At 48.2% G+C, this 24,673-nt stretch overlaps 1 protein-coding gene across 6 annotated transcripts in view; it reads left to right on the top strand.

The window, feature by feature from the left end:
• IQSEC2 (IQ motif and Sec7 domain ArfGEF 2) overlaps nucleotides 1–24,673 on the top strand; it is a 76,493-nt gene that overhangs the window by 33,803 nt on the left and 18,017 nt on the right. For 2 of the 6 annotated variants that reach the window (XM_040467090.1, XM_040467095.1), the window contains exons 3-4: nucleotides 3,305–3,400; nucleotides 24,082–24,343. In XM_040467090.1, the coding sequence (XP_040323024.1) occupies nucleotides 3,305–3,400; nucleotides 24,082–24,343 (358 nt within the window). Of the gene's footprint in view, nucleotides 1–1,259; nucleotides 1,389–3,304; nucleotides 3,401–24,081; nucleotides 24,344–24,673 lie in introns of those variants that run through there. The other 4 variants (XM_040467092.1, XM_040467091.1, XM_040467093.1 and 1 more) reach the window with 3 other exon arrangements.

Genomic DNA, 24,673 nt, shown 5'->3' with positions numbered 1-24,673 from the left:
CATTAGGGCAGTAACTGCAAATGGGCACAGAGCACAGCGGCTGCAGGAGCTAGGAGAGTTGCTCAAGGAGAGAGAAAAAAGCAGGGATCAAGGCCAGAGCTCTGGGGACCAGGGTCTTTAGAGGGTAGGAAGAGGGAGAAGAGACCACAAAGGGCCTGCAGATGCCAACTTTGCGGTGGTCCGGAGGGCCTATCTCTCTCAACGGCTTTGGCTTTCTTGAGAGGAACCAGCTGCCCCAGCAGGGAGGCAGGAAGGCAGGAAGGCTGGCCTGTTGCCTGTCAGTTCCTATTCCTTCTAGATCATTGCCCCCCTGGCCCCTCCCAGGGCCGCCTTCTGCTCAGAACAGCCAGGGGCCTGGGCTCTGGGGCTGTGAAAGGACAAGAGCACTCTGAGCTGGATCTGTGGGACTCTTCAGGAATCCCCCATCCTTCCAACCCTCCAAATTCTTTCCTTTCTCCAGCCTCATCCAAAGGAAGGAGAGAGAGAGAGAGATTCCTGTGATGAGTAGGTGGGGAGTCAGGGCATCTGGATTCTAGTCTGACTGGCTGTGTGAACATTAGCAAGACTCTTCCCCTCTCTAGGCCTCAATTTCCCCATCTGTAAAGTCAGGCAGGGCAGTTTCCTTGGAAGAAGAGCCTCTTGATGGAGAATGGTGTTTCTTCTGATTTTTGCTTTTCTCTTCAGGGAGCATTTCTCGTAGCCAGTCCTGGGAAACATACACAGGAGAATGCAAGCTTATTGCAGTAGTCAAGCATACTGGCCAGGGTCTTGCCTTGATTTCCCCAAATGGGTGATTTGAATATTACTTGATCTGCAGCATCCAGGCACAACAACAAAACATGGTCTCTAATTATGCAGAAGATGAGAATGTGAAAAGCTTCTGTGGAAAAGTTTCTGTACTCACAAGCCAGCAATATGGCCGAGGGGACCGATCCAGATCTGGGGAATGGTCAAACTAGGTCTCGATCTTGGGGTTCTGCCATTTTGTAGTACCGGTACTGAATTACTTAATGTCTCTCCATCTGAGTTTTCTTGTCCGGAGAATAGGGCTAGTGACACACACTTGACAGGGTTCTTGGGGGAGATTCCAGCAGAGATGCACATGGGGAGCCTAGCATGGGGTTTGGCCCAGAGGAGTCACTGTGAGTTCTCAAAACTGCTTCCCCTTACTTGGAGTTCCCAGCCCTCCTGAGGGAGCAGGGGAAGGAGCAAAGTTTCCAGTTGCAGTCTGGCCAACAGCCCAGCTGGCCTGGCCCCGCCTCCTTGGTTCCTCCTTCTAGGGAAGGGCTGGGAGGAGGGGGTGGTGACACAGTGGAGGCACCGCCCGGCTAGGGGGCCTGCCCTCGGGACAGGTCCAGACCCATGGAGCCCTCCGGGAGGAGTAGCAGGTAGGAACCTAGCCCCCCCACCCCCGACCCTGCAGCCTGACCCCCTCCTTCCCTGCCCCGGCCTGGACTTGGTCCTTGGGCTGCTGATTCAGCAGCCTCCTGGCTTCCTGGTTCCTGGCTCCCCTCTTGGACTCTTGGAGGCCTTTGGCTTGGGGAGGGAGCTAGCGAGAGAGGGTGAGCGCATGGGCATCGGGGTGCCCCCCGCACTGTGAGGACTCTGGAGCCCTGAGCAACACAGTCCATGGCCTATGAGGGGTGTAACTAGTGGCTGCTTTGGCATGCTAGCCTGGCTCAGCACTGCAGGGCTCCCCCATAGCCGCTGAGATTCTCTGATACTAACATTCCAGCAGCCTAAGGGTCTCTGTGTCTCAGATTTAATGAGATAATGAGTCAAGGACTGGGGCTGGTGACTGGCACATAGATGGCACTTGAGAGACAGTCATTCTGATGATGATGCTTATTCCAGAGTCTCTGACAAGAACAGGCTCAGATTCCAAGATTCTCTATAAGGATCTAAGATTTGGGCATCCTCAGAATCACAAGTGAGATGCTGGGCAGCTGGCCTGGCCTGCAGCCACATCTCCTGGCCTTTACTTGGGCTTTGGAATGGCCAGGCCATGACCACAATCTGCCTTCAGGGGCATGTGGGGGAGAGGGGCTGGCTGACCTGGAAGGGCCAGTTCCACTCCCAGCACCTGCCCTGCTCAGGGTAGACCAGGCCCTCAGCCTCACTACCCTACTGTCCCTCCTCCCCCAGGCCCATTCTCTGGAGTTTAATCATGGGAAGCAGGAGGTACAGGGGCCTTTGGACCCTGTGCTAGGGGTGGGGGTACAGCGCTGGGGGGGGTGGAGTGTGGGCCGTGTCCTGGGCTAGGGGCACAGCACTGGCCTTGGAAGCAAAGACTCCTACTGGGAACCACCCTGTCCTCTGGCTCACTGGGCTCCACCCACCCACTCAGCCCCAGTCCCATCCGTCACTTAGGCCACTGAGACCTTGGCAGCTCTCCTCCCGCCCTCGCCTCTCCTCTCCTTTGCTCTGGCACTCTCTGCCTCTCCCTGTCCTCTCTCTGTGTCTTTTGTCTCACCATTCCTCTGTCTTCCTCTTTCTCTGTCTTTCTCCTTTTCTGTCTTACCCTTTCCGTGTCTCTTTCAGTTTCTCTCTGTCCCTCTCCCTCTCCTCCTACAGTGTTTCCTCCACCCACCTGGCCTGGGTTCTTCCCCCTCTTTGGATCCAGAGTCTCCTCTCCCTCCATGCCTTCCTCCCTCCTTGTAAGGGGTCTTCTATAAGGGGGAGCCCCCCATATATCTTTTCCCTTTCTCTTTCATCCCCTCTCCCCTTCCCTCTTTCCTACCTGTGTGGCGTCTGGTGTGAGGAGGGCTCCCTTCCCCCTTCCCTGCTGTGGTGTCCCAGTGTCTCCGTGGCTTAGGTCCCCACGGAGTCACCTGGAACACAGGAGGCCCAGACTGGCTCTTTTGTCTCTGCTGCCCCCTGTTGTCGTTGTGTTCTGTTTGTGGTTCGAGTGCCGTCCTCTCTTTCTTGACTTTGTGTTTTTTTTTCTTTTTTTCTTCCTTCCTTCCTTCCTTCCTTCCTTCCTTCCTTCCTTCCTTCCTTCCTTCCTTCCCCTCCTTCCCTCCCTCCTTCCTCTCTTTCCCTCCTTCCTTCCTCCCTTCCTTCCTTCCTCCCTTCCTCCCTTCCCTCTCTCCCTTCTCTCCCTTCTTCCCTGCCTCCCCACCTCCCACCCTTCCTCTTCATTCCCAATCCTCCACCACCCATTCTTCCCAGTCTTCCCTTTCCCCTTCTCACTTCCTCATCCCTACTCCCCACCCGGCCTCTCCCTTCCCTCCCTGTCTCTTTCTCTGTCTCTCTGTCTCTCTGTCTCTGTCTCTCTCTCTCTCTGTCTCTTGCTGTCTCTCAGGTCCACAGCGTCTCATACTCTACACCAGTATTGCTGTCCTACTCAGGTCCTTGACTCCATGAAGCTTACCCCCTCAGGCAGGCTGGCAGAGAGCAGGTAAGAGCTAGACCCATCCTTCCCCTCATCCTTCACCCTTCCAGACAAATCTGCAATAGCATTGCCAGACCCTCTCCCCCATCTCCCTCTAGCCCCCCTGAGTGATTGTGGAATGAATGTCTGAGCATGTGAGAAGAGTGACTGGGAGACCAGGTAGGAGACCAAAGAGGAGATTCAGATTCTGTTTGTAGTTTATGCTTCCTTAAAAATCCTTCCGCAGATAGACGTTCCCATTCCCAAAGGCGGGAGTGGTTGGTTCTACAATATGTAATATTTGAGCTGTTTTGAAGGATGAGTAAGAGTTTGCCAGTTGGATAGGATGGAGAAGGATGTTTAGGCAGAGGAAACAATCACCCACACCTTTGAGAACATTATTTCCAAGTTAATGAGAAATCACATTTTACATTTTCTAATTATAAGGCAATAAAATGAAATATAGCAACAGCAAAAAAAAAAAAAAGACCCATTTGAAAGTTTAAAAAAACACTTGTGTGAAAGAGGAATAAGAATGCAATTTATAGACTATTTAAGATAAATATCAATTATAGACTCTTTAGAATAAAGGTCAATGGGAATACTGTATATCAAAACCTATGGGATGTGACCATGGGGGTTCCCAGAAGAAAATGTAGAGTCTTAAATGTTTTTATTAGGGAACACAACAGTTTAAATTAAACAAATTATCCCACTCAAAAATTTAGAAAAATAACAACCAAATGAAAGCAGAATAAAGTAATTACTATAGATAAAACCAGAAATTAATGAAATAGAAAACAAAAGATTTGATAAACTAAGAGGTGGTTTTTGAAAAGACCAGCAAACTAGACAGACTATTCTCTGGCAGATATGACTGAGTAAAAAGCAAGAAGAAACATAAATAAAATAAGGTATGATGAAGGGGATTTAACCACAGATTTTGAAGAGATGAAAAAAGTCATAAAAGATGCTCTGTATAATTTTATACCAATACATGTGAAAATATAGGTGAAATGGGTGGTTTTCTAGGAAAATATAAATTACCAAAATGACTTAAGGAGTGACAGAAAACTTGAATAGAATAGAACAATATAGAAGAAGTTAAAAATATGGTCAAAGTTTTCTCCTCAGAAATGGTACCAGGACCCAACTGGTATTACGGAAGTGGTGGTATGATGGAAGTTTTATTGAATCTGGAAAGATCAGATAATGGAAAAAGATGGGCAGCTCCACTTCATTCCAGAAAACTAGTATAACTGGATAGGTTTAGAGAAGGAGAGAGAGAGAGAACGAACTATAGCCCAATCTCACATTTCAATAGTCATACATTTTTTAAATAAAAGATTATCAAACTGAATCCATCAGTGTATGGAAAGAAGAACATATCGTGACAAATGAAAGTTTGTCCCAGCAGTGCAGGGATTGTTAAACATTAGGAAAACTGTTATTTTAATGGATTACATTAATAGATTAAAGTAAAAAGAATGTATAACTATCTACATAAATGCTGAAAAAATAATCTGATAGAATTATGTATCTGTTCTTGGTTTTAAAACTCTTAGTAAGTGTCCTAGTTATTTCTTACTTGTATTGGTATGATTTGTTACACAGCCATAGATAACTAGTACAGTAAGCTGTCAGTGAAAACATCCTTATTTTGATAAATAATTTTTTATCAGAAACCAAAGATAATCACCAAATTTAATAGTGAACTACTAGGTAAATTCCTATTAACCTCAGGAACAAAATAAGTATGACTGCTATCACTGTCACTAACCAACATTTTTTCCTAGAAGTTTTTTTTAAATTTAATTTATTTATACTAGAGAGAGAAAGTGAGTGAGCACGAGCAGGGCAGGGGCAGAGAGAGAGGGAGAGAAAGAGATTCCCAAGCAGGCCCGCGCTATCAGCGCTGAGCCTAATGTGGGGTTTGAACTCATGAACCCTGAGATCATGATCTGAGCCGAAACCAAGAGTCAGACGCTTAACCCACTGAGCCACCCAGGTGCCCCATCAACATTTTTTTCTAAAACTTTTAACCAGTAGGATTAAAAACAGAAATAAGTGGTATAAATATTAGAAAGAAAGAGTCAGAATTAGCACTATTTGGAGATGATATGGTTGTCTACTTAGATAATCAAAGAGAATAAAAGGGAAAATTATTAGAACTAATAAGAAAATTCAGTGAGATGGCTAGATACAAGATAAATATATACCCAAACCATTAGCTTCTCTGAATAGCAACAATAACTAATTAGAAGACATAATAGAAATAGATTCCATTCACAATAGTAAGACAAAATGATAAAATTACTAGGAATTGACAAGAAACATGAAATACTTCTCCATAGAAAACTAGAAAATTTCATCAAAGGCTGTAAGAAGACTTGAATAGTCAACGATCCTATCCTGTTCCTGGATGCGAAGATTGAATATAGTAAAAATGACAGTTTTTTCCTCAATCTGATCAAAAGTTTCAATGCATTTCTCACTAAAATTTCAGTGGTATTTTCTTTGGGAATTGGGCAATTGGATTTTAAAGCTCATTTAGAAGAGTAAATGCCCATGAATAACTAAGAAAATTTTGAAAAAGAAGAACAATGAGGGGGAACTTATACAAGATTACCATAAAGCTGCAGAAATTACAATCTTATATCATCACAGAAATAGAGAATTACATACAGGGAACAAAATAGAGAGTTTAGAAACAAAACCAAATATTCATATGGGAATATAATTTATGATTAAAAAACACATTTCAAATTAGTAGGGAGTCAGTAAATGGGATGGGACTATTGGCTACCATTTGGGAAAAAACTAAGTTAAACCTCTGTCTCACATAAAATCAAATACAAAGGATAAAACTGCAAAAGTATCAGAAGACAATACAGAATATTTTTATCATAGTAGGATGGAGAAGCTTTTCTGAGCATGACTTAAGAACCCAGAAGCCATAAAGTAAAGAACAATAATTTTGACTACATTAAAGTTGAGAACTTCTGTGTAGAGAAAGAGACTATACACAAAATTAAAACATAACAGCCTAGGAAAAAGGATTTGGTACATAAACATCAGGCAAAGGTTAAGATCTCTGTTTATATATAAATCATCTCCTGGAAATCAATAAGAAAAAGATGTATACCATCTTTTAGAATAGAGAAATTACATGATTTGGCAATTCAGAGAATAGATATCCATTAGCTGATGAATGAGAAAATAACTAAAACAAGAACAAAGTACCAATTTTAAAGTGCCAAAATTTAAAAGATTGAGGAAACAGAAACACTGTTTCCAGTGAGGAAACAGAATCTCTCATGTTCCGTGATTGGAATGCAAATTGGTACCATTTTTTATGGCACCAATTTGTCAGTTGCCCCTCCCACCCCCAATCTTAAATGTGGGTATACTTCCAACCTGAGAACCATGTCTATGGCATAAACCATACTGTGCGACTCTTTATCACATGCCCTTTTAGGATAGCATTCTCAACCAACTCTTTTTTTTTTTTTTTATGAAATTTATTGTCAAATTGGTTTCCATACAACACCCAGTGCTCATCCCAACAGGGGCCCTCCTCAATACCCATCACCCACCCACCCCTCCCTCCCACCCCCCATAAACCCTCAGTTTGTTCTCAGTTTTTAGGAGTCTCTTATGTTTTGGCTCCCTCCCTCTCTAACCATTTTTTTTCCTTCCCCTCCCCCATGGTCTTCTGTTAAGTTTCTCAGGATCCACATAGGAGTGAAAACATATGGAATCTGTCCTTCTCTGTATTACTTATTTCACTTAGCATAACACTCTCCAGTTCCATCCATGTTGCTACAAAAGGCCATATTTCATTCTTTCTCATTGCCACGTAGTATTCCATTGTGTATATAAGCCACAATTTCTTTATCCATTCGTCAGTTGATGGACATTTAGGCTCTTTCCATAATTTAGCTATTCTCAACCAACTCTTAATGAAAAGGTTGTATGATGTATGCTTCTCAAAATAAAGGCTGGATTATGTGAGTAGGACTAATCTTTATTTTTAGCCAGTCTATAAAGATGTTAAAGCAACAGAAATAAGTTTTATCTACATTTTAAACAAAATGTGCATTCCTTTGGCCCACCAATTCAACTTTTAGGAACCTATTCTTCAAAACTGCTTCCAGACATACACAAAGATGTTCATTGCAGCATTGTTTATTATAGCAAAACATTAAAACAACCTACATGGCCGTCCACAAGAGAACAGCTTTTCTTTCATGATTCACCCATCCTATTGTATTCACCCATACTCTTACAGATCAAAAGAAAAAGATACATCTCTATATACTGGCATGAAAGTATCTCCAAGACTTATCGCTATAAGAAAAAAAGCAAGTTGGAGTGCTTGGGTGGCTCAGTCAGTTAAGTGTCTGACTTAGGCTCAGGTCATGATCTCACGGTTTGTGAGTTCGAGCCCCACGTCGGGCTCTGTGTTGACAACTCAGAGCCTGGAGCCTGCTTTGGATTCCGTGTCTCCCTCTCTCTCTGCCCTCCACCACTCAGGCTCTGTCTCTCTCTCTCTCTCAAAAATAAATAAACATTTAAAAAAAAAGGAAAAAACCAAGTTGCAGAACATGGTTTGTAGTATTATCCCATTCTTGTAAGGAAAAGAAAATCTGCATAACAACAATGAAAACATGTTATACACATTCTGTCATAATTTCAAAATTACTGGTCTTTATCCTCGGTCCCATTTATTTGCTTTTACTAACATTTCCTTCTCTATATATACCATTTCCCTACATCCAGCTGTTCAGATCTTGCTTTCCTTTTCATAACTAGCTCAAATACCATCTTATTCATTCAGCAAGATTTGTCCTGCCCATGGTCGGTTAGGCCTTGTGCTGAACCTTGGTGGGATACAGGAATGAGTTGTATCTTGTCCTATCAGGGAGCTCAAGTCTAGAGGGAAGAGACACCTAGACAATGACAACATAGTATAGTTTGGTATGGGACAGAAGTAGGTTCAGAAGGCTTCCTGAGGAAGGGCACCTAACCCCACGTGTCCCCTACAGGAGGGGACATGGGTACTGAGGCTTGAAAGAGTGATAGCTTTTCTTCATCCCCCAACCCTGCCAGAAATGGTCTTGCCTACTTTTTTGGCTCTTCCAAGCAAGATGACCTAGTGGGGGAAAGTAGTTGAATTAGTACCTTTCTTTATTTAAATCCAAGTTTGACCACTTACCAACTCTATGACTATGGGCAGGCCATTTAACCTCTGAGCCTCTGTTTCCTCATCTGTGTAATGAGGATAATGCCTACTTACCTCTCAGGGCTGATTGGAGATGGTGCATGTAAAATTCCTGGGTGACTATCAACTCTTGAAGGGCATGCACTACCCATGTCTTCTTTTCCTCATAGCCAAGTATGTAGCATTGGATTGGATTGGATCTAAAAGCTTCATGTATCTGAGGATGGTTCCGGATCAAAGAATGGGCCCAACCATAGTGGGGCTTTGAGATGAGAAGCTGAGAGTAGTACATGGGATGGAGGGGGTTACGCTATAAAAAGAGAGAGCCAGGTCTCTGGTCTTGCCATGAAAGGGGACACAGGAGGGAAAAAATGAAGCCATGGTAAGTGGAGCCCAGACAGGGCATTCTGGCCCTGGTTCTTGGCCCTGTTCTACCGATGCCATCTTCCAATCTCATAGTCCAGGGCAGGGAAGCATGGTGGGCCAATACTTGCATTGGTGCCAACACATCTCAATTTCATCCCCAGTTCTTTCACTCACTAGCTGCATGACCATAGACAACTCACTTCACATGTCTGAGCCTAGTTCCTTATCTGTTAAAAGAAACACATAACATCATGGGGTTTATAGATGAGACCAGTTGCTGAATGCATGACACATAATGGGTATTCAAAAAACACGTAGCTGTTATTAGTGTTCATTTCAGTAGATACTTATGGAGTTCTGCTGTAGCCAGGGCCTATGCTGGGTAATGGTTCTTGCCTTCCACAAGTTCCCAGTCAGTTGAGGAGACCAAGGAGAGCTATGATAGAGGGGCTCATGGTGGAGGGGACTGTGGATGCCCAAAGGAAGGGATTTGGCCTGGTCTAGGACTGCTGCAGGTCAACTCAGACTAAAAGCTGAGTCTTAGAGGATGAGTAAGAGGCGGTCAGGGACAGAAGGGTGAAATGTGGAAGAACCTTTCAGGCAGAAGGAACAGCATATGTAGAAGAACCTAGAAGCTATTGGGTAGGGCCAGAGGTTCTTAACCTGGGTTTCATGGGCTTCCGGTGGTCCATGAACCTCCTGAAGTTGAATGCAAAACATTTTGGGTGTGTACCTACGGGCGTTTTTTGTTGGGGAAATGGTCCGTGGCTTTCATTATATGTATAAAGGTCAAGAACCAATGTTGCTAGTGATGAAGTAGCATGTGAGTAGATTCTAAACAGGAGAGAAATTTGGTATAATTTGTGTTTTAGAGACATTGCAGTAGCAGTCAGTATGAGAAATGGATTGTGTGCATGCAGGCCAGCTGGAAGACCTCAACTGGGGTATTGGCATGGAAGGGAATGGATTTGAGCAGGACTTCTGTTGCAGTACTCCACTGGGCACCAGTCATATAGAAACATTTTAATTTCAAATTATGGAATCTAAAGCCTTTGGGAGTTATTAATGAGATATAGACCCAATAGAAGATGAAGGAAAGGGAGGAGACAAGTATGAGTTGGCATTAGCAGAGGTCCAGAGGGACATGAATCCAGGGTAATAGTGCAAGAGGAAAAGGGAATCTCTATTAATGCTTACCCAGCATTCAAAGTCCTTGCTAATTACTAACTTCCATCCTACTCAGTTCTCAGAGATCCTGAGCAACACTGGAGACACTTATTTCTCTATGGTCTTTGAAGAGGAATTACTTCTGGTTTGTGAGTCAGGTTGTTTCCTGAAGAAAGTAGTGTTTGAGGCAATCATTCAGGTCCATAAAGATTCGGAGAGCTAGAGATGGGGGAGGATACTCTGAGTGTGCACACAAAGGCCCAGGGGTGAGAGATAGCGAAACTAAACATTGGAGGGTGCAGAGGTTGGACCTGCCTCCAAACAGCTGTCTTGGGAGTTAAGGCTTCCTCTTTCATGGTAGGCAGCTGGAGAGCAGTGAGCAGTTCTCGAGCAGGCAAGGTGGCATATCTCATCCTTCTAAAAAGCTTTTTCGAAGGAGGGGAAACTAGGGAGGAGGCTGCTGTGGTAATCCAAAAGAGAGATAACTGAAGATAGTGGCCATGGGGACAGAGCAGAGGAGATGGATTTGAGAGGTGATTGGGAGGATCTTCTACTACTGGAATAGTAGGCTGAATAAATTGTGGGGGTGGAAGGGAGTGGAGATGACAGAGGTTGGAATTCAGAGTGAGTTTCAGTGTTCAGGTCTGGCAATGGAGTCATTCATTCAACAAATATTTATTGAGTGCCAGATGCTGTGCCGGGCATTAGGAATACAGCACCAAACAGAACAGATGGTGGTCCTGATGGATCTTACAGGGGGTGAGAGGGATAATAAATAAATAAACAACTAAATATGTAGAATGTGTCTGGTGGCACACCTAGGTGGGAGACAGTGATCCAGATAGAAGGAACATAGAGCACAAAGTCCCTGAGGCAGGAGTGTGCGTGTTATGTTTGAGAGACAGCAGGACACCAATACGATTGAACAAAGAGTCAACAGGGAGTGAGAGGAGCAGAAGATGAGGAGGCAGAATCGGCAGAATTTGGCAACTGACTTGTTAAGGGAGCAGGAGGAACCTAGCATGACTCCCAGGTGTGTTTTGGGCTTGAGCACCTGGGTGGATGGTGGTGCTTTTCAGGAAGGTGCAAAATGCAGAGGACAGGTTTGCAGTGGTAAGATGCTGAGTTCAGGGTCCCTGTGAGCTCAGAAAGCCTTAAAGACCATCCTGATGGAGTTTCTGGCAAGGATTAGGCTTGATGGGTCTGGGACCCAGGAGAGAGGGGAGGAGATGGGGAGGGTCCTAAGCCATACCTGAAGTTATGCAGTGGAGATTGCTGAGAAAGGGTGTGGAATGGAAGAGAAGAGGATCAGAACTTGGGAAGAGGGACCAACACAGAAGAAATGAGGAGAGGAAGAAGAGATGGGGGTGGTCGGAGAAGTAGGAGGAAAACCAGCAGGCAGTGGGCTCATGGAAGCAGAGGAAGGAAAGAGCCATCCATGCACAGGAGGGGCTTGTTAAGAGTGGCAAATGTTATAGCCGGTGGAAGTTAGATGCGGGTGGAAGAGAGTCTATTGGCTTTAACCACTAGGAGGTCCTCGACGACCTGGCTAAGAACAGTTTCTATGGCATGGTGGGTGCACCAGGCAGATTGTGGTGGGTTGAAGAGCTCGTGGGAGGTACTGAAGTGGAGATGGCCAGTGTAGATGAATTTCTCAAGAAGCTTAGCTGTGAAAAGGAGAGAGGGACAGTGATTGCTAGAGGGAGATGTGGGGGCAGATAGAGGGTTCTTATTCCCAGATGGGAGAGACTTGAGCTTCTATAAATGTTGGTAAGAAGGAGGCAACAGAGAGAGAGAGAGGGGTTGAGATACAGGAGGGAGAGGGGGTGATTGTTGTGGAGGAGGTAGCAGTGGTGGGTTCCAGAGCCCAGGTGGAGGGGCTGGCCTTAAATAGTATAGGGGCCTTCTCTTTCTTACAGAAAAGGAAGGCAGGGGTGGTGGGGTGGAGAAATATGAGGATGTTGAGCGGGTTGGTGAGAGAAATGCTTCAGTGAAGTTCAGAGCAACAAATGGAGATCCCTGACCAAGGGATGGATGCTGGAGCTAGGAGGGAGCAAGGAATACTTCTGGTTGAGAGTCAGAGAGGACTTCCTGCAGGAAGCAGCATTTAAGCTGGGCTATGATGTTCAGATGGGATTTCCATAGGAAAAGATGTATGCAGAAGGAAGGAGCAGAGTCAGCAAAGGCACAGAGGTGTGAAAAGGTTGGCCATCCTGATGGAATAATGAACAAGCTGATTTGATGAAGGGTGAGATGAGTGAGCCACTGATGATGACAGTAATAATAACAGTTACTACGTAAGAAGCACCAAACCTACCCTGTGGCAGGTGCCTCACGTACTTGAATTCATTTAATCCCACCATGCCCTGTGGAATAGGTGTTTTTCATTTTGCAGATGAGGCAAATTAGTCCTAGAGAAGTGAAGAGGTGGACCCAAGGCCACCCAGCTAGTAGGAGGTGTGGCCAATATTCATACCCAGGTCTGTCTAACTCTAAAGCCCATGCTTTTTCCACCTGACAGGGAAAGCCAGGTGAGGCCATATTGTGGGGGAGCCTTGAATGCCAAGTTGAGGAGTCTGACCTTTATCAAGGAAGCAGTGGGGAGCCAAGGTGGGTGTCTAAGCAGAGACAAGCAAGAAATCTTTGCTTGTAGTCTTTATTAGGAAGGCTGACGGGTCCAAAAGGGGAGAGAGAAGAAGAAATGAGGAGGTGGCTGCAGTGGCAGGCTGAGGGGTTGCAGGGGCCTGACCTGGATGCAAGAGGAGTGAGCGGTGGGACTGGAAGATCGTTTGTTCTTCATGACAGCCTTGAGAGGTGTGGAGTTTTCTCCTTTTATAGATGAGGAATGGGAGCCTCAGAAAGGGGGAGCCGCTTGCCCAGGACTTGAGCTCTGCTTCACGTGGTTTTGCTGACTCAGTGATTCTGTGGAACAATGTGTCACAGGGAGCTTTGAGTATGAAGAGGGTGTGTGTGTGTGCTTGGGTGCCTGTGTGCATGTATGTGTGTACGTGCACGTGTGTGTGCTTGTCTGTCTGTCACCTGGACAGCAGTGCCTTCCCTTGCCTGTCCTCTTTCCTTCTCATTTCTTCCCAATCCTCCAGTTTCCTGGATTCCATACTTACCACCTCTCTTGAGCCAAGGGGTCTGGGAGTGGGGTGATACTGTTTCACTGGCTATCTCCAGAGGATCAGCCTTTTCATTCCCAAGGCACCTGGACCCCCTCAGCCCTACTGTCTGTCCATCCCCCATCCAAAAAAACTGTAGCCCAGCTCCAGTGATGGCCCCCTAGTACCCTGCGGACAGGCGCTTGTTCCTGCAATGACTCCTCCCTGCCACTGTGGCACTACAGTGTGGGTGCAAATGGCCACCTTGGGAATTAGATTCAGTTCATGAGCAGTTAACAATAACCACGACCATGTTCTTATTGCTCTTATTTGCCAGGCAGTTGACGTATGTTCCAGTCCTTGCAACAATCATGTGGGGTTGGCATCATGAGCCCCATTTTTACAGATGAGGAAACTAGGCTTCAAGAGGGGCAATAATATGCCTGGGCACATAGCCTGGAAGCACTTGTAAAGCTGGCATTGGAACCCTGGTCTGTTGGCTTCCAAAGCTGTGGGCTTTCCATACTCCGTTTCTAAGCATCTCCAATTTGCCTGACTCCGAGCCTTCAGGAAATACAAATCTTTGTCCTTCAAGGGCAAGGTGGATTTCTCAAGATAGTGCCAAGTTCACCTAAAGGACCTCATGGGATGAGTCTGGGACTTGGAACTCTAAGAACTCTGGGTTGAAATCCTGACTCTACCACTCACCCAGCTATGTGACCTTGGGCAGGTTATCCAACCTCTCTGAACTTCAATTCCTTTGTCTCTAAAATGTTGCAGTGTTGTTGCAAGGGTTAAATGAGATGATGTGTGCAAAGAGCCAGCACCCAAGCAGGTTGCTGCTATTTATAGTCAAATGTAGGTTGGGCACCTGTCAGGTCAGAAATGGAATTTGTATACTCTGGGCCTGACCTTAAATGAGCCTGGCTTGGGGGGGGGGGCTCTCAAAGGCTCTTTGGAGACTGAGTTGGGTGTGGCCATAGATCATCTGCCATACTGGCCTCCCCATTCAGACCCCGTCCTAGCCCCACCACCCTGGTTCCAGCCATTCATGTATCTCCCCTGCTTTGCAAACTAATGCCTCTGCCTCTCTCTGTCACCCACCTGCCTGTGGCCTCTACCCTGCCCTTCCTGGCCCCAGGGAAGAGGAGGAGGAGGAGGAGACTGAGGAAGAGGAAGAGGAAGACGCTCATCAGTTCTGCTGTCCGGCCTCCGAGTGCAGTAGTCCCTCCTCTCGGTAACTGAGAGGACAAGGGTCATTTTCTATGCAGAAGCAAAAGCCTTAACCAGCCCCCCAACCTGCCCTGCCCAGGACCCCCCATGGGACCCTGTCCCTGCTTCAGGATAGGCAAGCATCATGCCCCTTCCTCCCCAACCTCCTTCTTGCAACTCCCCTGTCCCCCCACTGCTGCCTCCCCTGGACTCCAGCCCCTGAATTATAAAGGCTGGAGCCCTAGGTCTGACTAAAATGTGGGAGCAGTAGAGCTTGGAGCTTGGAACCTGGACCCTCCCGTACCCACACCCCACTTCCCAGGCACCCTGGAGCCTGCCACTCCTGGAGAGGTCTCCAAATGACATCCCAAGGACCTACCTCTGTCCTCTGTGAGCACAAACAGAGATTCAGGGTGCCTAGGGCTCAGAGGACCAGACGGGGGCGGGACCCAGCCTGCCTAGTTCCCCATTGCTCGCTCGCTGGTTCCCTCGCTGTGGCCATTGCTGCCATCTCCACTGCTTGAAGGCCTTGCCCCGTGCCCTCTGCCACTCCCATAGTGCTCTGTAAATATGATCAGGATGAAAGGGCTTTCAGAGTGCGGGTGTTGCTGTGTACAAAGGAATTTCCATCAATAAAAGCTGATCTCTTCTCTCTGTCTGATGTATGTTCCACCCCACCCCCACTTCCCTCTCCTCATCCCCACCAGGGCCTTACCTTCTTTCCTATCCAGGGCTGGGAACAGGGCCTGGGAGAGAGAGTAGGGTCTGATTCTTGGTATTGTCAATACCCAAAAGGCACTCAATAAATGAACGAATGGTGTGGCACTCTCACCACGGGCAAGTCTGCTGCCTTCTCCAGTCAGTCAGCCTGAGGCAGCATGGGCCGGCCAACCTGGACATGTTGCTTGGCCCCTCTGCTACCTAGTTTCCACCCCACCCCATGTGTAAAAGGAGGAGGGAGGTTGGACCAGAGGATCTCCAAGGGTTCCTCCAGCTCTGACATTCTGTCAATCTGAGATGCTAGAATTTTAAGAAACTGTGATTATATGGACTTAAAATATGATAATTCAGTGACACATTCCATGCAATTCTGTGGTTTCTATTTCTACAACTCTGTGATTTGGGGATTCTCCAATCCTGTGGTTTTAAGATTTCATGATTCTGTTATTAAAAAATTCTGATAATATGATTTTAATATTCTGTGATGGTTAAGAGTCCTCGATTCTGTACTTTCAAGGTTCTGATTCTACAACTTTAGGGATCTCTGAGTCTAAGGGGAAGCCATTTCCTCCAGATGCAATGACCCTAAATATATCCTGCACCTTCCAGAAGCTGGTTCTAAGCATCCCTGGAAGCTGTTGGCAGGAGGGTGGAAGGTATCCTTTATGGACGGTGGGACCCACACATTCCATAATGTGTCTGTGTTGGGAGCAAAGTCAAGAGACACCCTCCGCCCCAAGTGGGCTCATACCCCGGCTTTCCCTTTCTAAGCCTTTGGTATTGAACAAAACTGAGTTTACCTTGGTTCTTCCACTTAACTCTCTGTGTAATCTTGAGCAAATATTTTCTTCTCCTTGAGCTTCATTTTCCTCACGAGTACAGTGAGAATATATCTATCTCTGTGGGTTGTCATGAAGATTAGCAAGAAAACACTAGGAACCCAGTATAAGGTGTGATGCACAGTTGGACAAGTGTGCAGTGGCTGGTGGCTCTTGCTTTGATTAAGGTGCAGGTGAGAGTTCCTCCTCTCCTTTCTTTCAGCACCCCCCTCCTTCAGCGTCCCCTCACCTTGTTCCCTCACTCATTGTTTCACTCAACCACTCAAGTCATCTACTCATTTACTCATCCAAATTCTAATTTATTTCTCCCCTCCCTCTGTCCCTTACTCTGCCCTTCCCTCTCTCTCTTCCCCTCTCCCTCCTTCACTCGTCCAGAAAGCATTGTTTGAGCATCTAACTGTGGGAAAGACTTCACGCTTAATACTGTGAGGGATCCAGTGGAAGGAAGGAAGACAGTGGCTGTGTTTTCCATAAGATCTCCACCTCCCAGGGGAGAGGAGAAATTCCTTTGGAAAAGTAGGCAGGGTGTGAAGGGCAGAAATGATGGAGTAGATATGGCTTCACTAATGAGCAAACTATGTTCCTGGAGCAAAGAGGAGGGGGTATGTCAAGGTGGGCTGGGGAGGATTGTAGTGTCTAGGAGGGCTTGCTGGAGGAGGAAGGGCAAGAATAGAAGACTCAGAAGGGTTTGAATGGGTGGTAGATGTGAAGAGGCATCACAGGAGACACAGCATGGACAGAAACCTGGTGGAGAGCTCCAGGGTTGTGCTGGTGAGTTGGGGAATAGTGTGTAGATCTGTTCCACTGGCTCTCCAGGGCGTGTGAGTCTAGATGACCTGTGGTGGCTGGAGAAGAGACCATTCTACCCTTTATCCGATTGGAGATAGAAGGAAGTGAAGAGGGGCGAGGATTCAACTAAATGGAGGGAGAGGGCAAGTCAAGGTCAGATGATCGTTGTGGGAGCCGAGGAGGTGTAGACTCCTATGTAGACAACTGAATTGGCTGAGGGCCTGGGCTGTGGGAAGAGGGAAGGTTTCTCTCAGTTGTGAGGAAACGTGTGTGTGTGCCTGTGCATATGTGTGCATGACTTTATGTGCAGCAGGCAGGTGGATCAGTAGTGAGAAACTGTGCACTGTTGTGTATCTAAGGGAATGTGATGGTATAAGGAATTCTGAGTGTGTGTGTGTGTGTGTGTGTGTGTGTGTGTGTGTGTGGTTGATTGTGTGAGGTGGTGACTTTCTACGCCTGGCAGGCTCTCTGTGTGTGCCTGGTAGAGATAATCATGAGACTGGGTGTGGGTGGCTTTTGAGCATGTGGGGCTATGGCTTTTAGGGTGACAGTTGCCAGGCAGGATGGTCACACACACTCAGACACACACGACTGCCACCTGACTCAGGGGACCAAGGTGGCTGGTGAGCACAAGCTGTGTGCTGGGCCCTGGCCTGGGCATGCCGGGTCCACAGAGGTGAATCATACCAGGCCACTGCCTTTGGGAGACAGGAGCAGGAAGGGGACAGACACTTCAAGAGAGTAGCTTGAAGTTAGCTGCTGATAAGGATCATCTGTGACATGACTGTGCACAAGACACAGAGTGGGGAGTAGCTTACCCTGTCAACTTCTACGGCGGGGTGGGTAGACATGAGTCAGAATTGGCTTCCCAGGAGGGCTCACCTTCTCAGAGTGCTGCAAGATGCAGAGGAGTTCACCCAGACCAATGAAGTCTGGGGCGAAGGGGAGAGGGAACAAGGAAGAAGAAACGAAGAGTACGAACAAAGGCACTGTGCTCACATAGCGTTGGAAGTGCAAGTAGCCTGCTGTTGCCCAGCTGTTGTCTAGGAGCTTAAAGGTGCAGGGGTTGGCGGGGGGCAGCTGGACAGATTCAAGGGGATTCTGAAACTAAAAAGTGGGACACTGGCCTGGAAGGTAGGGGATTTTGGTTTTCATTCTTTGCGACCCTGGGCATGCCACTTTGACTTTCTGAGCCTGAGTTTGGATCTGTGGGATTGCATGGTTCATAGAGTCCATCTCTGTTCTGTTGGCTCTTCTACCCTTGGCCAGTCTAACCCATGACTCACAGTTCTCAAAGTCAGGTGCTTCTTCCATCTAACCTCAGTCTTTCCTGCTTCCTCCCAGGTGGCTTCTTCTCACACTCCACAAATATTTACCCAGCATCTGGCCCTGTGCGTATCATTGTGGGAAGGTGTAGGGAGCTGGAGAATGCAGACTAGACCTGGGAGGGGCAGTTCAGAGCCGAGAGAGGGTGGTTAAGAACACCTTAATTTGTTGATTTGGCTCCTGGCTCCACCACTGCTGAGCTTTGAGACTTTGGGCAAGTTACTTCATCTCTCTGTACTTCGGTTTCCTCATCTGTTATCTCCTTCAGGGAGAACAACCCAGACCTTGCAAAGTTGCTAGGCCTAACAAAAAGTAGATACTTGGTAAATGACAACAATTATTTTTAGGGCTGCAAAGAAGCAGATCTGGGATTCAAACCTGGGTCTGTGTGCTCCCAAGCCTGTGTTTGCCCACTCTCTCCCCAGTCAGTCCCTTTGATGGCCTCCTCCCCTACCAGCCCCTGTGCCAAGCCAGGTTGGCCCAGGTTTGGATTCTCCATGGCAGTGGGATTGAGCAGTAGAAACAGCTTGAAGAAAAGCCATCAGAGGAGACAGAGGTGATTGGGGTCCCTCTGCCCATCTGCCCCACCCACCCCTTTGTCTGGCGTCCTTGTCTGTCTTTCTCCAAGGCCCGAAGAAAGCCCCTACCCTCATCTAGGTGCGCTGACTTCCTCATCTTGTTTTCTTGTCTCTCACTTCAGGTCCCCTCACTGCCCCCCACCCCGCCTTTCCAGCCTAAGTTGTCATGGGAATAGTCCTCAGCATCCCTAGCTTCCTCTTGCCCTCATCTTATAGTATCCATAGCAACAGCCCCCATTCATTTCCATGGCAACTGCATCCTGATCCCATCCCCTGCTGGCTGCCTAGCTCTGGGCAGTGCCAATAAAGAGAAGGAGGGAGAGAGACCTCCCATTAGGAACAGCATCTGGGGAGAGTCAGTGCCCCACACCATGGGAAGGCCACCCCAAATCCCTACAGAATATCCTACCCTGCTTCTCCCTATCTTAGTGCCTTGGCTCACAAAGTCACTCACTTCTACCAGTTCCTCCTAGGCAAGGCCCTGGTCAACAGCTTCCTCCTCCAGGAAGCCTTTATAAAAGGCAGCAAGGGAACTAATACAGGCTCTGGGCTTTGGATTCCTGTTCTGCCACTTGCTAGCTCTGAGACCTTTGGCTGTTACTTTCCCCCTCAGAACCTTTTTCCTCACCTGCAAAGTAGGAATACTAATTCTTCCTTCACGTTTGTCATGCAGATTAAATAATGTGTGGAAAATGCCTGACACAGGGAAGGTGCACTGTGAGTGTGAGTTTATTTTTATTCTGCTCAGCCACCCCCAAGCAGAAGGAATCTCTCTCCTGAGCTCCCCCAGCACTTCCTCTGTTCCCCAGCCTTAAGGACTTTCAGCTTTGTACTGTGGTTATTTGTATAACGTAGTTTATTTCCCCTGATGCAGAGGATGCTCTCCAGTTTCCCCCACAGAATAGCCCAGAAGACAGTGCACACGTGTTGTGTGTGTGTGTGTGTGTGTGTGTGTGTGTGTGTGTATGTGTGTGTTCTTATATTCTTTGCCCCTGACTGGGAGGAGTCCAGAGGTGGGGGAGCGGGGTCCCCCAGGCCCTTTCAGAAGTCCAGGAAGCCAAAGAGGGAATTGCATTTCCTCTAGCCCTACACAGAAGAGAAACAGGTGCAGAGAGGTAAAGGGACGTGCCTGGGCTCATACAGCTGGTAAATGGCAGTCAAGACCTGAACCTAGGCCTGCCCAGCTTTTACTGTACGGTGTGTGTGTGTGTGTGTGTGTGTGTGTGTGTGTGTGTGTGTGTGTACGCACACACACACACATATGAGGAAGAGAAGAGAGATTTTCCATGTGATCAGCATGCCCTTTGGTGTTTTGGGGGACCCTGAGTAAAGGGATTCCACATCCTCAGGTGCTATTTCTTCAACAGTACGTATGATGTCAGGGGCAACACCCTCAAGCACTGTCCTTTTTGCCAGGCCCTCTTGGGGGAGGCTGTGCTGACAGTCTGACCTCCCTGCCCCTATTCCCTTTGCACCAGAGTTGGGGGCCATCTCTGAAGGGAGGAATTGCCAAAGAGTGAAGACCTGGGGGCGACATGAAGCCAGAAGTGGGGAGAGGCAATGAGATGTCATGAAAAGACAGCCTGGGCCCTGTGTTTGCATCCTGACTTTCTCACCTAATAACTGTGTGACCTTGAGCAAGTTTCTATCACCTCTCTGAGCCTCAGTGTCCTCATCTATAACATGGAGCTAATGGTGTCTGCCTCGAAACATTTTGAGGATTTAATGAACTCATTAATGCTCTTGCCCTAGGGATAGAGGTGACCATAAGGCCCTATGGCAGCAGAGGAAGGACCTGAAAGCCAACATGTGTGGAGTGGGCAGGTGGGCATGGAAGAGCACACCTGAGCTAAATGTTGAAGGGTGAGCAGAGCATAGCCAGGTTGAAGTAATGGGGCAGAGGAATATGAAGCAGGGGTCAGGTCAGCAGAACCATCCATGGCTGTGGTAAGGAAGTTAGACGTTATCCTATGGATGATGATTCCTATGAAACCTAAGTTAGATCACGTCCCTCCTCAGCTCATCTCAATCAGAGTGAAAAAGTCAAAGTCTTTATCATGGGCTTAATACCATTCATGATTTGGCCCCCATTACCTCTCTGATCTTACCTCTCTATCACTCTCCCCTCATCCACTTTGCTCCAGCTACACTGGCTTCCTTACTGTTTCTCAAACATGGCAGGTGCCATTCAACTCTATATCTTTTCACTAGCTCTACCTTCTGTCTGGACTGCTTTTCCCTCAGGTGACCACAGAGCTCACTCCCTCACTTCCATCGGGGCTCAGCTTATATGCCACTTCTTCAAGAAGACCTTCCCTGACCACAATATCGAAAACAGCACTTTTTATCCCTCTGTTGTATTTTCCTTCCTAGCACTTCTCCCTACCTGAAAGGAAAGTATGTATTTAAAAAAAATTTTTTTAAGTTTATATATTTTTGAGAGAGAGACAGAGACAGCATGAACAGGGGAGGGGCAGAGAGAGAGAGAGAGAGAGAGAGAGAGAGAGAGAATCCCAAACAGGCTCCACACTGCCAGCACAGAGCCTGATGGGGGGCTTGAACTCACAAAACTGTGAGGTCAAGATCTGAGCCGAGACTGAGAGTCAGATGCTCAACCAACTGAGCCACCCAGGCGCCCCAACAGTATGTATTTATAGTCTGCTTCTCTCACTAGAATGTCACCTCCCCAGGGAACACATCTTATGTATTTTGTCCACTATTTTATTTCTGGCACCTAGCATTGTGCCTGGTGCATAGAAAATGCTCAATTGTTCGTTGAATGAATTATGAGGAGCTGTGGAAGGGTTTTAGTGGGAGCACAAAATGGTCAAAGCTGTACTTTGGAGAGCTCTCTCTGGCTGCAGGATGGAGAATGGATTGGAAGAAGACACTGGAGAGGGAGGTCAAGGCTCAGGTGGGAGGATCTATTAGCATAGCCACCATGGCCCATTCATTGACTACTTCACTCCAGAAGCTTTTAGCTACTCTGTTCCCGGCCTTGTGCTCTGTGCTGGCTAGATTACCAAAGTCTCTTCTTGTGCTGGGAACACAAATAGTTGTCATGCTTTGCCAAAGCTAACCTGCACCATAAAAAGAAGGACAGACATGTGCTGTGTGTGGGAGCTCTGCACAGGACCAGCAATAATTTCTGGCTGGAGGTGGGCTTCAGGAGGGCTTCTTGTGGTGGCATATGACCTGAATCTTGATAGAAGTAGGGTGTGGGGGGATTTCTCAGATTGCAGATGGCAGAAATGATAAGGGCTGTATTCCAGGCAGAAGGTACTGTATGAGCAGTTTTGGAGGTGGAAAGCAGAGGAGTATTTGGGAGAAACAGGATCTGGGCCAGGCTGGAGGGAAGGGTAGATGGGATGGGGGCTGGCAGCTAAGCTTGCAGTATGGCTTAATATTGAAGAGTGTGAGCTCTGGAGACTGACCGCCTGGATTTGAATCCTGGGTCTATCATTAATAGCTGTGTGACCATTGATAAGTTACTTAACCTCTCTGAGCCCCAGTTTCTTTATGTATAAAATGAAGATAAATCACAATACCTATCTCATAGGGTTCTTTTGGACAGTAAACAGGTTATTAAATGTGAAGTGGTAAGCACAGTGCCTGACATGCTAAGCACTCTATAAGCATTAGCTATGGTATCTTTGAGAATCCTCAAATGCCAGAATAACGAACTTGGGCTATCTCTTGTGGACAGTGGGAGCTCTGGATGGTTCATGAACCGAGGAGACAATTGAGGAAACCTGGGTTTGAGCTGTGTGCTGACAGGGAGAGTTTTGAGAGGTTGCTGGGCAGTATCCTGCAGTCCTGAGTGAGGTGGAGAGGAGCACCTTAGATGCCTGGGTTGGTGGGGGGAGCGCTGGGCCAGGTCTGACCCCCAAAGTGGACTTCACAAGGCCCTGAGGCCCAGGAGGAGAGAGTATTTGGGGTAGAGGGCGGTTCCCCAGTCTGTTTCTGCCTTGCTCCTGGCAGTGTTATAGACTGACGTTGGGAGGATGGAGGTTGAATGGTGGATGGGAGGCTCCACTAGGGGTGGAAAGGAGCTCTCCCCCTGCAGCCCAGGACCCAGCCTGGTGGGTGGGTACAGCCTCCCCACTGCACCCCTGAGTGCTCTCCTGCAAGGCTGGAAGGTCTGTTGCAGCTCAAGCTCCCATATTGGTAGGGAGTCCCCTTACATCCACCCCAGCTTGCCCTGCCCTGTGCCCTGGCCTCTGCCAAGTAGGGGTTGGGGAGTGGCCCCTTAACCCTTTCCAACCAAGGGCCCCTTCAACCATGTGCCCGCCCAAACCAGACCATTCATTCCCTGGGCCCCAGCCACACCCATTCCCCCCACAAGCCCCATGCTTCACCCACCTGTCCTTCCCCTCCCAACCTCCCTCCCCCATTTTCCCCACCTCTGTGGTTCCTCACCTTGCCTGCTAGGCTCAGGGCACCTGGGCTCTGCCGCCACCTGGGTTCCCTGGCAGCCTGGTTGCCATGGCACCATGGGAGCAGGTCTGGCAGAACAACAGCTCTGAGTAACCAGGGCAGGCAAGGCCCAGTGCCCAGCTCCTGCCAGTCTTCAACCTTGAGACTCTTGCCCTCCCCTCCCCCAGCTGAGCAGAGGAGGCCATGAGGAGAAAAAAGAAGTTGCCCCGCAGGGCAGCTCTTTACCTGTGAGGATGCTGAATGGGAGGTGCCTCCCACTGTCTGGGAGCCTGAGCCCTTGCAGACAGGGAACCCTGGGAACTGGCTAGACCAGTGTCCAGGCAGCTGAGGGCAGGGGTGGGGCTATAGGGGGTCGGGCTAGGCAGGGGAGGGGTGAGTGTGGAGGTGCAGGATGCAGGAGTGGGTCCCAGGCCTGGGGTCAGGGCTGATCTGGGCGGTGCTGGGGGATCAGGCTGGGAAGGAAACCACAGCATGCAGTGTTGGGGACAGAGCCATGAGGGGCTAGAGCTGAGAGGGATGGGACTGTGAGGGAACTGGTCCATCAAGGGAAGGAAGGTTTGGGGATGGAATTGTTAGGGGCCAGCACTATTAGAAAAAGGTACTTGAGTGGACAAGACTGGGAGGGAACCAGTCTGGGGATAAGGCTGTGGAGGGGACGTGACTATGAAGGGACCAGGTGTGAGGGTTGAGTAGGACTGGGGACAAGCCTGTGAGAAGACCCAACCTTGAGGTAAAGGAGTCTAAGAGGCCGGAGCTGTGAGTGGTGGGGCTGAAGGGCAATGAGGGGAACTCCCTTGCCGCCTTTAAATACTGGGGTTCCTGTGTCTGTGAGGGAGCTGGGGAGGATGGGGTTGTGGGCAGGGATCTGGTCTACCCACTCTCAGTCTTGCTGAGCAGGCCCATCTCCTGGTCCCACATCCTGGCTCATCTTATCTCATCCCCACAGTGTGGAGGGTGATGCCCCAGGCAGTGACCTGAGCACAGCGGTTGATAGTCCTGGGAGCCAACCCCCCTACCGGCTGAGCCAGATGCCCCCCACCAGCAGCCACATGGGGGGCCCGCCAACTGGGGTGGGCCTTCCCTGGGCTCAACGAGCTCGCCTCCAGCCAGCCAGTGTCGCCCTGAGGAAGCAGGAGGAGGAGGAGATAAAGCGCTCCAAGGCCCTATCGGACAGCTACGAACTCTCCACGGACCTGCAGGACAAGAAGGTGCAGAGGAGACAGTTCTGGCTGGGAATGGGAGTGGGAACAGGGTGGGGGGGTGTGGGTGTGCGAGAACCAAGGGAGGGATTGGGATGTGGCACTTGAGGGCGGTATCCAGGGAGGGATAGGGAAACTAGAATGGGAGACTAGCTCTGGGGTCCTTCATCCTCCTGGGGATGCACTCATTCACCACCCATCCACTGAGTTTCCAGTTCACTCAGCAAACACTGACACAAAGATGAATGAGACCGGAACCCAGTCCTCCAAAATCTAATAGGAGAAGCACACACATAAATGGGCACTTTCAGAAGAGTGTGCTATAGTATATCACATATA

The sequence above is a fragment of the Herpailurus yagouaroundi genome, unplaced genomic scaffold (genome assembly GCF_014898765.1).
Source record: "Herpailurus yagouaroundi ecotype Mexico unplaced genomic scaffold, PumYag 67189, whole genome shotgun sequence".
In the NCBI taxonomy this organism is placed as follows: Eukaryota; Metazoa; Chordata; class Mammalia; order Carnivora; family Felidae; genus Herpailurus; species Herpailurus yagouaroundi.
The sequence above is the reverse complement of the archived record's forward strand: the minus strand, read 5'-3'. Positions and strand labels throughout refer to the sequence as shown.